The following is a 15,138-nucleotide window of genomic DNA, read 5'->3' as shown; positions in this document are numbered from 1 at the left end:
AGCAGTGCTTGTAGTTCTTAGTTAAAATCTGTTCCTGCTATGTTAGTTTCTTGATTTCAAAGGTTTTCTGTATCTTTGGATGAACTTTGTCTTTTGTGAAACCCTTGACTACAGAAACCACTGCAAGTTTTCACCAGATACATCTGATGTAACAGTAAATTGAGTGAACGTATCCACTAAGACTTCTGTTGCCTGATTCGATACCTATAGTCTAACTAAGGAGAACAATTGGGAAAGTTGACTTAAATACTTAATAATCAGAAAATATAAATAAAATCAGTCACTCTTGAGCAATACACTAAGTTAAATCAGTCCAGTTAGGGTTTTTTTCCCCCTTATTTAAGTATTGTGTTAACTTTTTTATAGGCCGAATTATCATCTAGTGATGAGAGTGAGAATTATCACAGACCGTGTCCACAATCGGAAGACTTCAAGGATCGTAAAAGGAACACCAGAAAAGGCTCCAAAGTCCAAAAGAAATGGAATCATGTAAAGGTAATCTTTTCTTTTTAATGTGTATAATATTTGGCACATATACATACATGTGTGTGTATCAGTACACACGTGTGTTAGGTATATATATATATACACATACACACACATATATATATCTATCTTATAGATGGGTGATAGATGATAGATGGATAGATAGATAGATAGACAGACAGACAGACAGACAGAAGGAATCAAAATTTTTAGTGTATGGGTATTTTGTCTGTATGTACCTATGCACCGTATATGTGCCTGGTGTCCACATAGGGATGTTGGAGCTGCAGTTACAGATGGTTACAGATGGTTGTGATCTATCATGTGGGTGCTGGGAAGTAAAGTGAACCTGTGTTCTCTGGAAAAGCAGACAGCGCTCTTAAGTGCTAAGCCATCTCTCCAGTCCCCCAAACACTTTTGGTTTTTCAAGAAGGGGTCTCTCTATGTTAGCCTTGGCTGTCCTGGACTTGCTTTGTAGACCAGGCTGGCCTGGAACTCACAGTGATCTGCCCACCTCTGCCTCCCAAGTGCTGGAATTAAAGGTGTGCACCACCATGACCGGCAAAACACAATTTTTAAAGAAGTATTTTACCATTAGTTTTAAATTTCTTTTTCTGCAATTAAAAATCTCAAAGTGGTCTTTTTTTGTTTTCTTTGTGTTCTGGCTTTATTTTGTTAGTGGTATGTTATTTTGAATGATTAAATAAAGAAATTAAAATATGTTGAGCCAGATCTGAATTTAGGAAATTTGCTTTTTCTTAAAAGAAAGAAAGCAATTTCTTCAAACAAACAAACAAACAAACAAACAAAATAAAGGCTGGAGAGATAGTTCAGTGGTTAAGAGTACTAGCTGCTCTTCCAAAGGACCCAGGATCAATTCCCAGCACCCACACGGTGGCCAGCAATCATCTGTAACTTCAGTTCGAGAGGGTCTGATGTCCTCCTCTGGCATCCATAGACACTAGGCATGCATGTGGTACACAGACATACATGCAGGCAAAAATCTCACATACATAAAATTATAAATTAAGAAACCAGCAGCAATTATTCATTCCATCATTTTCCTTGTATGTGTGGCAGAGTTTGGTGCGTGCGTGCCACTGTGAGAAAGTGGAGGTCAGAGGAAAAGCCATAGAAGTCAGTTCTCTCATGTGGGTCCCAGGAATGAAACACTGGTTCCATTTTTGGTTATGTTTAGCTGATGAGCTATCTCACGGATCCCCTTTTTCCCTTATCTTTGTTTATTATTTTAAGTATCTGGAAAATAGTTCTTAGTACTTTTCCCTCTAATCAGTGCTTCTGATATGCAGTGTTTTCATGCTCAACCTCCAAAGTCTCTGTAGACTGTCTGTGGGAAACACCCAGCAAGCCAACTAGTATCTTTATTTGAGACAGGGCCTCTCTGTGTAGCCTTGGCTGTCCTGGACTCACTTTGTAGACCAGGCTGGCCTCGAACTCACAGTGATCCACTCTGCCTCCTGAGTGTAGGGATTAAAGGCATGCACCACTACGTCTGCCTGCCAATATTATCAGAAGAAGTTTTATATAGGTGTCTTTTTTGTTGTTGTTGTAGTTTTTAATCTTATTTTGTTGGGGTGTGTGTGTGTGTGTGTGTGTGTGTGTGTGTGTGTGCTTGTATGTTCATGTGCTTAAAAGCATTGACAAGAAAGCCACTCCCTCATTAGCAATAGCATCTGTGCAATAGTGGGGTAGTGCAGGCTCACAGCTAACTGTTGTTCAGCATTGTCCTCCTCATCAAGAGAGTATAAGGTTCTGGACATGCCATGATTTCAACATTACACACTGTACACACGTATTGAAATGCATCACTGTACCCTTTGATATGTACAGTCACGTGCCAATTCAATTTTGAAATAAAAACTTAAAAATATACTTTCCAGAAGAAAAGTTGTAAAAGAAAATTATTTTCATTTTCCTTGGGTGTATTTTTCTTGTTTTTTCATAGACTATAGCTCGGAAGTTTTTAGATGATGAAGCAGAGGTTTCTGAAGAGGACGCAGGGTGTGTCTCATCAGATGAGGATGAAGAGTCTGAAAACGAGAGGGATTCCTCGCTACTCGACTTCGTAAATGACCAGACCCAGCTTTCACAGGCTGTAAACGGTAAGTTGGTAATTTACCAATTTGGTAATTTCAGTGTGTCTAATGTCGTATTTAAATATTCTCATCTTTATTAAAAGAAACTTGGCTTTACAAGGATTAAATTCAGTATGTACAAAACTTTTATTTGTTCACTTTGAATTCTAAAATATTTGTCTAAATTCTAAAATAGTTGTTTTTAGACAAACTTTTTAATAAGCTTCTGATAACTTGAGTAAGTATCTCCAGATTTAACCTAGGTGGCTCAAGCATCAAATATTTATTTACCCAGCGTTCAGGTCCTATCTTAACCTCTGTTCCAAAAATAAAGAGTAGGTCCACAACTCTCTGTTGAAAACACTTCAGGACTGTACCTGATGTACAGAAGTAATTTAAAAAAAAGAAAAAGCGGAACCACACAAACAAACAAACAAAACACCCTCAAGAGAAGAAATCCAATCAATCAGAAAGGAAAATATACTGAAAAACTTATATGAAAAAAAAGAAAGAAAGAAAAACTTATTTGATACAAAAATATAATTTCTAGTTAAGGAGGAAGTAGAAAAACATGGGTTTTTATTTATCACTGCTTACCATTTTTTTAAAGCTATAGCATGAATACACGAAAATAAGAATTTTGTTTTACTTTTAAAAAAAGCTTTGCAATATTTTTTAAAGGTGCTATGCCTAAGTAGGGATTAGGTCCCTCTCCTCTCTGGTCAAAGCACTGCATCTTCCTAGTGGCACAGCAGGAAGTCCACTCATGCACTCTGTCACTCCAGCCCGGGGAGAATCCCTGCAGCTTTACTGCCCAGCATCTACTCCCCTCCCCTCAGCTGTGCTGTCCTCACCAGAGCGCCTCTCAGTCTTTGTGTGGCTGCAGCTGCCCTCCTGCTTTGACAGAGCCAGCATGTCTCCGCACTTCCTGCTTTCCTTCTAGGAGAGCACTGCTGCTGAGGGCCTTTGAAACTTCCCAGATTTTACTGAACTCTGCAAAAGCCACATCCATTGCTGAACAGAGGGCACCGAGCCTTACTCAGGAGACTACAAATCCAGGATATAGTATGGAGAACTTTGTCAGAAACATTTTTCCCCCTTTAAACTTGTGGTCCTTGGGAAACTTTTCTGCTTTAAGTTATACAGGCTGCAGAAACAGAATAATTGGCATGGACTTGATCACCGTAACTGAGCAAGTCGGAACACTTGTCACTTCAGAGCTAGCCAGCCTAACTCATCTGTTCTGAACACACAGTGCTCAACCCTTACTTGACCACATTGTTTTCTGAAAGCAGATCTCCCTCATCTGATGAATTCAGTAAGGTTACTGTTTTCCTCAAATGGCTTTCTTCACCCAACTAGACATGATTTTCTTTTCTTTTTCTTTTTTGTTTTGTTTTTCAAGGCAGGGTTTTCTCTATGTAACAACCCTGCTGTCCGGGAACTTGCTCTGTAGACCAGGCTGGCCTCAAACTCACAGAGATCTGCCGGCCTCCTACTCCCAAGTGCTGGGATTAAAGGCATGTGCCACCACTGCCCAGCTAGACAGTGATTTTTTAAAGGCAAAACTTTCAGCAGCAGCAGCAGCATTGTTATTTTGAGAGTTTGTTGTTTGTTTGTTTTTTGTTTTTGTTTTGTTTTGTTTGTAAAGACAGCCTCGTGAAACATAGTGCTGGCTTGCCTGGAACTCACTTTGTAGAACAAGCTGACCTCAAACTCACAGAAATCTGCCTGCTCTGCCTCCCGGCAGATTAGAAGTGTGTGCCACCATGCCTGACTTCTGACAGCATTTTCAATCATTGTTTTTAGGACTCTCTGACTCTCTCTCTCTCTGTATATTTCTTTTAAATTTTAATTTGTATAAAAATTTTATACTAGATGTCATATATGGATCTTTTATTTCTTTGTTGGTGGTTTTTTTTTTTTTTTTTTGCTTTGCACCAGGAATTTACTATGTAGCTCAGATAAGCTTCAAATTTGCTATGTATCCAAGGAGCCATATCGCCTGTCTCATTTTCTGTAGTGCAGAAATGTATTTGGGTTTTAGGTGAGATCTTACTATGTTGTCCGAGCTGATCTATGTATACAAATTTTGTATGTGTGTCTGTGCGTGTGTATGTGTGTCCTATAAACCTTTTCTTAATGTTGAGCCATGTATATTTGGAGTAGTCAAAATTAAATGACAATTTTCATGTAACTGATTTTGCTATTTTATTTTTAATTCTTTTCATTACACAGATTCTGAAATGAGAGCTATTTACATGAAATCTGTGCGTAGTCCATTGATGAGCACTAAGTACAAAATGGTCCGTGAGAAACATAACAACATGAACATATTCTCACAGGTACATGCTATAGAAATAATAGTGGAGAATTTCTTGATTGTGTGTTTTTTCTTTTTTTTTTTATTGTGTTTTCAAATACAGTTCTATTAATAAAGCTTCCATTTTGTTTCCAAACTGAGGAAACTGGAGCTGAGTTAGATAACTTTACTGTGATTTTTTTTTTCTTTCCTTTCCAATTAGGAGAATTAGTTTAAAGGAAATAAATAGAATTTGATCATTTACTAGTTGGTTTTTTTATATGTCATACTTTAAAAATGTTTTCTTTTTTCATAAAAATGTTTGTAAAAGTTACAGATGGATCTTTTATTTCTTCATTTGCTGGTATTTTATGATAGGATTTTACTGTGTAGCCAAACTTGCTTTGTGTCCACAGTGCCACATGCAGAGACTGGTCTGCCTCCCCTGGGCGCTGGCGTGCTGTTAGGCTGTGGATGAGATCTCACTGTGTTGCTCAGGCTCATCCTTATTTCCTTACTGAGTGCAGTGCTGGGGACTGAGCCTAGTGACTCCCACATACCAGGCAAGCACTGCACCTCTAAGCAGTTACCCACATATATACACTTGTCTGGAATTCGAGATCCTTCCACCCCAGTCTTCCCAAGTGCCTGGGATTACAAACACACAGCACCATGTATTGCTAGTGTAGCTTTCATATACACATCATATTTTCTCTATCTGTAAATTGCCATGTTCCGCCTGATAATATGGCTGTTCACATCTCTAGATTTAATGATGTGCTTATTCTGTAGCACTTGCCGCAAGTTTTCCTTGTTCACTTTGCTGGCTGCCTATAAATTTCTAGAAGGTAAAATGCTTCTTTCTTTCTTTCTTTCTTTCTTTCTTTCTTTCTTTCTTTTTTTTATTAATCTCTCAAGTCCCCATTTTTCCACATAATAAAGGTACTTGGTAGATAGTCATTGAATGGAATAAGAATTTGTGCCACAAAGAATGTAAATTCAGACTAGTTATAAATTTAAATATTTCTGCCTATTTTTATTATAGATTCCTGAGCAAGATGAAAACTATTTAGAGGATAGTTTTTGTGTTGATGAAGAGGAGTCTTGCAAAAGCCAAACAAGCGAAGAAGAAATTTCTGTTGATTTTAACTTAACTAAAGACTCCTTTACAGATGAGGACATAAGATACAAAACCCGATATGCCGTAAAGCTCAAGCAAAGGAGCATGAGACAAAACTGTACAATGCTGAAAAGGAAACTATCTAGGATTATCTTACCAGACGATGATTCAAGTGAGGGGGAAAACACTGTGAGTGACAGAGAGGACTCGGGTGCCAATGGCGCTGCAGTTGGCAAGCACATTCAGCAGGGCTGGCCTCAGAGTGTAGGGCCCAAGGTCCTTTCCAGTCCAACAGTGACTCAGTCATGCGAGCAGGAACAACCGGTGGTGCCGAACATGACGGATGCCGTTCCTGAAGCCTTGGACCTCAAGGCTCAGAGTCATAATAGAGTCAAATCTACTTCACCGCCACATACTAGTGCTGAGCCAAGGAAAGGACGTGGGGGACGTCCAGTTCAGCTGAAGGTATGTACGAAAACGAAGCTAGTGCCGCCGTGTGTTTACTTCAAAGGGTCAATGGTGGGGAGGGCTCTTTTTAAAAAATTTTATAGTAAGTAACTCAAAGAAAAAAGTGTGTGTTGTGTTTTGTTTGAAACAGGGGTCTCATGTAGCCCAGATCAACCTCCAGCTTGAACCTGGGGCAGGCTGGCTGCCAGCCACGCTCTAGGTTCAGTGAGAGATGCCGTCCTATATGACAAAGTGATAGAACAGGGCGCTTGGAGTCTTTCTGGCTTCTACAAGTTTACAGACACACATATACCCACAAATGTGCACATACCACACGTGTGTATGTGTTACACATGCACATGCGCATACTACGTTAATAAAATTGTCACACACACAAAATTCCTAACCTGCTGGATTAATTATAAATAATTAGTTGTTTGTTGATTTTTTTTAAACATAGGATCCTGCTTTGTAGCCTAGGCTTGCCTCAAACTCATTAGCCCATATTGGTCTCAGACTTCCTACCCCAGCCTCCCCAGTCCTAGGCTTACAGGTGGGTAGCACCACAGTTGCTAGGATTTGCCATTTAGGTTGTCTAATTTGTTGGCTTATATGTGTTCATTAGATTTCTTTTAGAATCTTTTTCAGTTCTGTAAAGTTTGGGGTTTTTATTAGCATATATGAGTTGTACATAACAATCATGACATTTTCATACATGTATATAATGTATTTCGGTCATGGTCATATTCACTCCTCTTTCACTCCCCCTCCCCCAGCACCGCCCCCCTCCAGCCCCCAGACAGGGTTTCTCTGTGTAATAACCCTGGCTGTCCTGGACTCACTTTGTGTACTAGGCTGGCCTCGAACTCTCAGAGATCCGCCTGCCTCTACCTCCCAAGTGCTGGAATTACAGGCGTGTACCACCATGCCCAGCTCCCTTTTCCTTTTCTTTTTTATTTTTTTTAACATTTCTTTCTTTTTTTGAAAAATTGTATTAATTTATTCATATTACATCTCAATGGTTATCCCCTCCCTTGTATCCTCCCATTCCTCCCTCCCTCCCATTTTCCCCTTATTCCCCTCCCCTATGACTGTTCCTGAGGGGGATTACCTCCTCCTGTATATGCTCATAGGGTATCAAGTCTCTTCTTGGTAGCCTGCTGTCCTTCCTCTGAGTGCCACCAGACCTCCCCCTCCAGGGGACTCTGGTGCCTCTTATTTGACCAAGTCTCTTTTCCTTTTCTTAACATCAACTTTCCCGTCTTTTTTTAGATTTGGTGACCTGATAAATTCCATTAAGGTCACTTAGGGAGCATGGGTGAGAGATGGCATATTACGGGTGGCTGCAGAAATCTCTTTCTCCCTCAGCAAACACTAACTGCCTTTAGACACTCAGGGTGGGGTGGGGCCTTGTGAGCCTGTCCTACATCATTCTCTTATATTGCTAATCTTTGTCATTTCAGACTTTTTACATCGGTTAGTATTTTGCTTGGTAGTGAAGTTTGTTCCAGAAAGGTATTTTCAGTGCTAGAGTTTACTTGTGGGGATAAAGGAATGTCTAAACATGGTGGTGGCCTCCTGCGATCTCAGGACTCAAGAGGCTAAGGCATGTTTGTGGTCAGCCTGGGCAGCACAGGGGTGCTCATCTTGTTTGCTGTGTGGTAGGCAAACTGGCCTAGTCAGTCTTTCATATGTCCGTGGACCTAAAAGCAGCTGTTTCTCCAACTTGCTGCGGTTCTGGTCTCTGATTCTGGATTAAAGTTTCTAGGCCTTTTCAGTAGTCAACGCTACAAAGCTTTTGGAATCATGTGGGACCTTCAGAATAATAGTCCCACTGTTCACATCAGAATAGAGCAGTTATTGATTTGGGGGGATGGCTCAGAAGGTGACAGTACTTGCTGCACAAATCTGACCACATGAGTTTGATCCTGGGGGCTCACATCAGAAGACAGATATTGCAGCTGGAAACCCCAGCCCTAGAGATGTGAGCACCGCCTCATGGGTCAGCGAGCTTGGAGTTGTCCTCTGCCCCACGCCGTGTGGTGCCAGCTGTCCACACTCATACACACCATTATCATACACACTCAACAGTCAGTGAAATCATTTTGTGAGTTTTTGAGTATGGCAATTCTTTTCACTTAAAGAATTGAGTTATTTACAAATTACTGACTGCTCTGCCAGCTGGATATTTAGTTGTTTTGTTTTTTTTTTTTTAATTGATGGATTTTGTTTCTGTTTTTGTTTTTTAGGTTTTGGGGGACAGGGTTTCTCTTGTAGGCCTGGCTGTCCTGGACTCACCTTGTAGACCAGGCTGGTCTCAAACTCACAGAGATCTGTCTGCCTCTGCCTCCAGAGTGCTGGGATTAAAGGCATGCGCCACCATGCCTGGCTTTGTTATGGATTTTTAAAAATTAAATCTCATCATTAATGTGACTTACTTGCATGGTCCCAAATTAAAATATACAAAATAAACTCAAAATGTCCCTCTGGTTTTATACCCTTTACTCTTATACAAAGGAAATAATTTAAAAATATATGTACATTTGTATTTCCATTTTATGAAATGCATAGGAAGGTACATATATACTTTTAATCTCCTTTAAACAGATAATAGCATGCAATGTATTCTTGTCTCCTCTTTGTTTTTCATTTAAATGCCCATCGTAGGTTTTATACTACAGTAGATAGATATTATTTTGTCCTAACACTGAACTACATCTTCAGCTCTAATGTTTTTTATAAGTGTTACTGAGAAGCTGGAGAGAGCTTGGTATTCAAGAGCACTTGTTTGTTGAAGAAAAGCCAGGTTCAGTTCCCAGCACCCATGTCCAGTTTTTCCTCTAACTCCAGTTTGAGAGGTTCAGACACCCTTTTCTTGGCCTCTTTGGGCACCTGCACACATGTGGTGCAGTACACATACACATGTGATTTTCTTTTAAGTATTCCTAAGGGTGAAATGGCCCAGTGGGTAAAAGTGCTTGCCGAGTTATTTGAGTTTGATCTTGGTTCCTGGTGGCTGTAAAGAATTGACTCCAAATTGTCCTGTGTTCTTCATGTGTGCACCAATTCACATGTCATGTAATAATAGAGTTTTTACAGTAGGTTAAAAGATTAATGGGTTTTATATACAACTCAGTAAGTCAGTGCTTGCCTAGTGTGTGCGAGGTGATGGGACAATCCCTACTACCATCTTTTCACACTTTGTTTAGAATGCCAGTGATTTACTCCTACAGAACAGAGAGACGCAAACATACAACTACAGTTTGTCTTCAGCTAGAAGGGCTTTCTAGTTATCTCCCAGTCTTTCAGTAATATCTTGTCTAGAGTCCTTACTCCTGAGATGCATTCCAATCTGCTTTGATGTTATTAAGATATTCTTTATTCTTTAGCTTAACAAATGTTTTCCCTCTGATGACGTTTTCTTCCCTGTTTGGTTGTAGACTTCGCTGTGTTTTATCATGCCTTTCTATTCCCACTGTTTGTTGTCAACCATGGCTCTACTTTGAGTGGTTCGAGTGGTAGCTTGTCTTACCTACAGTCTTTGGTCATAGTGAGGTTAAAGTAACCCGTGTTTTCTGTAGGGAGACCCAGCATCCCCTGTGACATGCATGGCACTGATGCATATTTAGCTGGACTGTGACCAGTGTTTTCCCCTCTTTCAGGTCGGTGATCAGGAGGGCAGTGCCGCCCCGGCAGCACCCTATTCTAACTCACTTCTGCATGTGGCTGAGGAACACACAGCCCCTAGACTTCCACAGGAAGGTAGCAGAGCTTGCATTCTTGTAGACAGTCGTGAAATCACTTCTGGTTTAGAAGTAATTTCTTCACTAAGAACAGTTCATGGGTTACAAGTAGAGGTTTGTCCTCTTAATGGCTGTGATTACATCGTAAGTAACCGCATGGCTGTGGAAAGGAAGTCTCAGTCTGAAATGTTAAATAATGGCAGTAAGAACAAGTTCATCGAGCAGATCCAGCGCCTGCAGAGCATGTTTCAAAGAGTATGTGTGATTGTGGAAAAAGACAGAGAAAAAGCAGGTTTGTAATTTAAAATGTTTATAAGGCTATAAAGAAAATTGCCAGTTACTTAGTTCATTCTTCTGACGTCAGGATTTGTCATTTCATACTTAATACCTTTATGTTTTTTCATTAGTCATCATATTTTAATGAGGCCTATGAAAACTAAATAGTGAGAAACCAAAGGTAAACCAGACAAATCATAAGCCTGCTCCAGGCACAGCAGAAAGGACGACAAATTCCTTAAACAGTGCAGCCTCGTGGAGAAAGAGGGCTCAGATGCTTAGGAGTCAGGCCGTGGAGGGTTGGTGGGAAGGGCTGAGAATCACCCCAGGCTGAACAACTTCTTTGTTACAGAGCAGTAAGATAATGGCGTTATTTGCTGTATCTGTGAGCATAAGCTTTAGTCTGAACGTGGGAAGACTGGATTTACATGAGTTGCTGAAATGGGTGCCTGAGTTGCACCTACAAATGCAAGATTAAAGTTATAGCTAGGAAATTTTTCTGGTAATAGCTTGACTGTTGAAGGATCTGTTGACATGGGATATAGATCCAACAGATGCATTGATTTCTGGTTTCTCTGCAACTCTGTAGGTATTTCACTGACAAACCACTGCCTCTGAATAATAAGTATGTTTAGTATTGATAAGGTGCTTACTTGCCCTGCTCATTTCTTGTTGTTATAAGATTGAAATAAAGACATATTGTTGAAAGCTACTATGGAAATATTAGAGAAATTAAGCAAAAGGAAATAGTGGCCTACGTAAAACATTGGTTTGGAAATTGGGCAGCATTTTCCTTCCTCATGCTGTACCCTGGATAAGTCACTTTATCTTTCAGGTATGTTGTCCTTTTTTTCCCTAAGTGGAAAAGTGAGGAGTGAAAAAAATTTAGTTTAAAACAAAATGGAAAGTAATATGGTAGACGTGGTGGAAAAATATTTTTATAAGGAACTTATAATGACTAATTATAATAAAATTATTATTCTATTTTTATTATAAAATGTATTATAAAATAAAAATTGATATATAAAAGTAGGATATCTTAAAAAGTGAATAGGAAAGCTAAGAAATGATAAGGTAGCATTAGAAGGCTCTCCAGATATTTCTTCAGTCACTGGAATACACAGTTTTACATCAACTAATATTCAGTGAGCTTTTTTGTAAGAATTTCAGATCAGATATTAGACAGTCACTTTAAAGCTTACTTGTAGTTTATCATTAGTAAAAGCTACCATCGTTAACTCAATGATGAGATGCTAGAATTCTAATAAAGTATATAAATGTTTCTCCCTGATTTTAGTCACTAAGCTTTTCATTTTCCCTGAATATGAAATTTTTAGGAGATATATCAAGACTGTTTAGAAGAACGAAGTGCTATGACAGTCTGCTGACAGCCTTAGTTGGTGCTGGAATCCGAATCCTTTTCAGCTCTGGACAAGAAGAAACTGCTGATTTACTAAAGGAGCTGTCATTGGTGGAACAGAGAAAGAATGTTAGTATTCATCTTCCAGCAGTGCTGAATACTAGTAAATATGAGGCACTTCAGTTCTACTTGAGTATTCCCAGTATAAGTTATATAACCGCCTTAAATATGTGTCATCAGTTTTCATCTGTGAAAAAGATGGCTAACAGGTATGTCTATTTCACTAGTATTTTCAAATGGTTACTGTTCTTTTAATTTCATTAATGTGTGTCAGGGGGCGGGGGGAAGATGTAGTAGGGGAATTTTTATCCAGCAACATGGCTGCTCTGACAAAAGATCATATCCAAAGACCTTCTAGGTCTATGTGATTGAGCTGGAACGCAGACACTCTCTGGAGTAGTGTGATCTGGCTGGAATAAAGACACATTTAGTACCTACCTTTAATCCCAATGAAGGTAAGGTTAGTTTATAGAAGGAAGCAGCCATTTGGAAGTGACTTCTAATTGAGGGGCAGACAAAAGTGACAATTCAGAGAAAGATTTGACAGAATGAATCACATCCAACTCTCACAAGGATGGAACAGGAAAGAGAGGCTACTTTAGAGCAGCACTCAGAGAGAAAGTTTTTTGTTGTTTGTTTGTTTTAACTGAGAGCTTTTTTAACCAGAACAGTTCTGCAGATACAAACTGCAGAGAGAGCAGGCTAGATACCGGTGAAAAACAGAATGAGCCAGAGAATGAAAAGGAGTCAGAAGATTAAAACAGATTGCCAGAATTAGTTTGAGGCCAGGCAGAGCTATTCAGTCAGAAGCTAAGAGAAGCCAGTTTGACTCAGCTTGGAGAGAAGTTTGGGACAGAATAGCTAAGTTGAACCAGTCAGCCAGAGTTCAGAAAGAGATAGAAAGGACTGTGAAAGGCTCACATCTCATCCCTTCTTCTGAGAAAATAAAAACAACTTTTACTGTGTGTGTGTGTGTGTACGTACGTGTAAACCCCTGTCCACCACAATGAGCACATCAAAGGCAAAGGACAGCTGTTGAGATTGGTTTTCTCCCACCATGGTCAGGCTCAGCGGCGACACCTTTACCCATCTTGCCAATCCCTCTGTTATAATTCTAGTAAAAATATGTTTTATGCCTTTACAACTAGATTCTCCTTTCTCTATGCGTATCCATAGAGTTGGCATTTTAAGAATATATGACTAGTACTTCTTAGAGTTTTAGTTTTTGTATTTATTCTGCTGTGTATATACATTTGTTATTCTTTCCTAGGGTTTATCATATATATTATGTTCACTAATGAGTATAAAATCTTATGTCTTAAACTCACATGTCTCTGGTTACCAAGAAAGTTGGTAGTCTATTTTACTTACTTATTTATTTTTTTGAGACACGGTCTGTGTAGCCTTGGCTGTCCTGGACTTGCTTTGTAGACCAGCCTGGCCTCAAAATAAGAGATCTACCTGTCTCTGCCTCCCCTTGTACTCTTAGCCATCACCCCATTCCCCAAAAGCTTTGTTGAAGACTGAGATAGTTAAGGTTAAGTTCTAGAATATATTTAGGAATTATGCTTTCCCAGTAAAGTGGTGAGGGATCTCCTCTACGATCCATGACCTAATTAGCCACAGGTAGTTGACTAGGTTCATAGTATCAGGCATGATTTTCCCTCCTATTGAGTGTGCAGTTGAACAGCTATTGGTTATCAACAAGATAAGAGTGCCACTATTGTACCTTTAGAGATACCTCACCATGTGCTTCACAGGTGTCACAGCTAGGTAGAACTATTGATTGTTCATCTCCTTTGGCAGCTTGCAAAGCACTGCCTGGTACTATGAAGGGTAGATCTCAGGGAGGCTTGACCACCAGGGACTTACCTTAATCTTCTGAGAGGCAACCAAGAGCCACATGAAAAGCCTCTATTGTTATGGGTGTCTCCTGTCTTACCATAACTATTCAGAAGAGGTTTTTCATGCCTGCTACTGGGGGTTCTATTAGTCTATGGTTCTTGTGGGAAGCATTGTCAAACACAGTGGCACTAATATCATTTAAGATATATTATATACATATGTATGTATCATATGTCATCTCGGGTAAATATGAAATATAAAATAGTATAATTCTGTAAGGCTTTTCCAAATATCTTTCAGTTTAGGTTCCCTCTTCCGAGAGGTATCAACCCCCAGTCTCAGCTTCAGGTCCCTACAAATGAGTATTTGGGGTAAGATTTCAGAGATGTTTACTCCAGTGCAGATCTGAAATCTTAAGCTTTTGTAGATGATTGTTTGAGACTGTCCTACTTAGACTTGGAACTATGGAGACCATGCTTTCTCCAAATTTAGAGATCTGCCTTCCTATGCCTCTGCTGGGACTGAAGGAGTGCACCACCATGCCCAGAACACTGGTGAAGGTTTAAAGAAAACAAGCATTTGTGCTGTTTAACTAGTGCTAAGGACATATTAACACTAGATGCATAATGTAAGAGGAGGTTTTGAGCGTGTGCTGCAACTGCCTACCTGCTAGGCAAGTGCTTTACCCCACTAAATTACATCTCTATCCTGAGGCATGATACAAACAGTAATTTCTAAAAATCCAAGTTCACTTTCTTGTGTTTCTTTCTTTTCAGCTCACCTGAAGAAATCTCCACACGTGCCCAAGTAACTCAGCAAAAGGCTGAGGAGATCTATAGATATATTCACTATATATTTGATATACAAATGTTACCAAGTGATCTTAACCAGGACAGACTGAAAGCCGATACATGCTCAGCACTCAAAGAGTGTCTATGAAAGAACTCTCACAATACTAAGTGTACTTCAATAATCATTGTAGTTTATGATTGCCAATTTAAAATATGTAAATATTTCATCTCTAAAGATATCCTTATATTGTATACCTTTTTGTTTATAGACTATATAATTTATTTTTAAAGGGAAATTTTGATGTTCAATAATCATTTTGATTAGACTACAAAACAAAATTTTATTGAATAAATCAAGGCTGTGTGAAGTATTGTTTAGAGTGGTTTAAGAAAGTAAGACAGATTCCAAGATGACGGCGAGGAGGTGGACCTTGTCTAGAAGACAGAGTAATCGAGTCAGGGATTGGAACTATTTTCTTAACCAGGAACACCAAGCTTCGAACTCCACCGTTGGACAGAAATAAACTGCAGAAAACCTGCGCATCCCCTTGGAGAGTAGCCGCAGCAGCAGTCTCAGAGGCTGAAGCAGGTAGCTGGGAACCCGCCTGCAGA

General features: G+C 39.5%; 1 protein-coding gene across 2 annotated transcripts in view; it reads left to right on the top strand.

The window, feature by feature from the left end:
- The window catches only part of FANCM (FA complementation group M), a 51,864-nt gene extending 36,970 nt beyond the window's left edge, over positions 1 to 14,894 (top strand). Inside the window, exons 17-23 of one of the 2 annotated variants that reach the window (XM_084793709.1) lie at positions 367 to 495; positions 2,453 to 2,609; positions 4,821 to 4,927; positions 5,930 to 6,469; positions 10,114 to 10,213; positions 11,808 to 12,099; positions 14,512 to 14,894. In XM_084793709.1, coding sequence (XP_084649835.1) covers positions 367 to 495; positions 2,453 to 2,609; positions 4,821 to 4,927; positions 5,930 to 6,469; positions 10,114 to 10,213; positions 11,808 to 12,099; positions 14,512 to 14,674 — 1,488 coding nt within the window. In that variant the 3' untranslated portion in view covers positions 14,675 to 14,894. Of the gene's footprint in view, positions 1 to 366; positions 496 to 2,452; positions 2,610 to 4,820; positions 4,928 to 5,929; positions 6,470 to 10,113; positions 10,487 to 11,807; positions 12,100 to 14,511 lie in introns of both variants that reach the window. The other variant, XM_084793708.1, reaches the window with a different exon arrangement.
- Positions 14,895 to 15,138: the final 244 nt, after the last annotated feature.

Source organism: Acomys minous, assembly GCF_964271855.1.
Source record: "Acomys minous genome assembly, chromosome: 8".
NCBI lineage: Eukaryota > Metazoa > Chordata > Mammalia > Rodentia > Muridae > Acomys > Acomys minous.
Note: the sequence above shows the minus strand (reverse complement) of the source record. Positions and strands in the feature narration are given on the sequence as shown.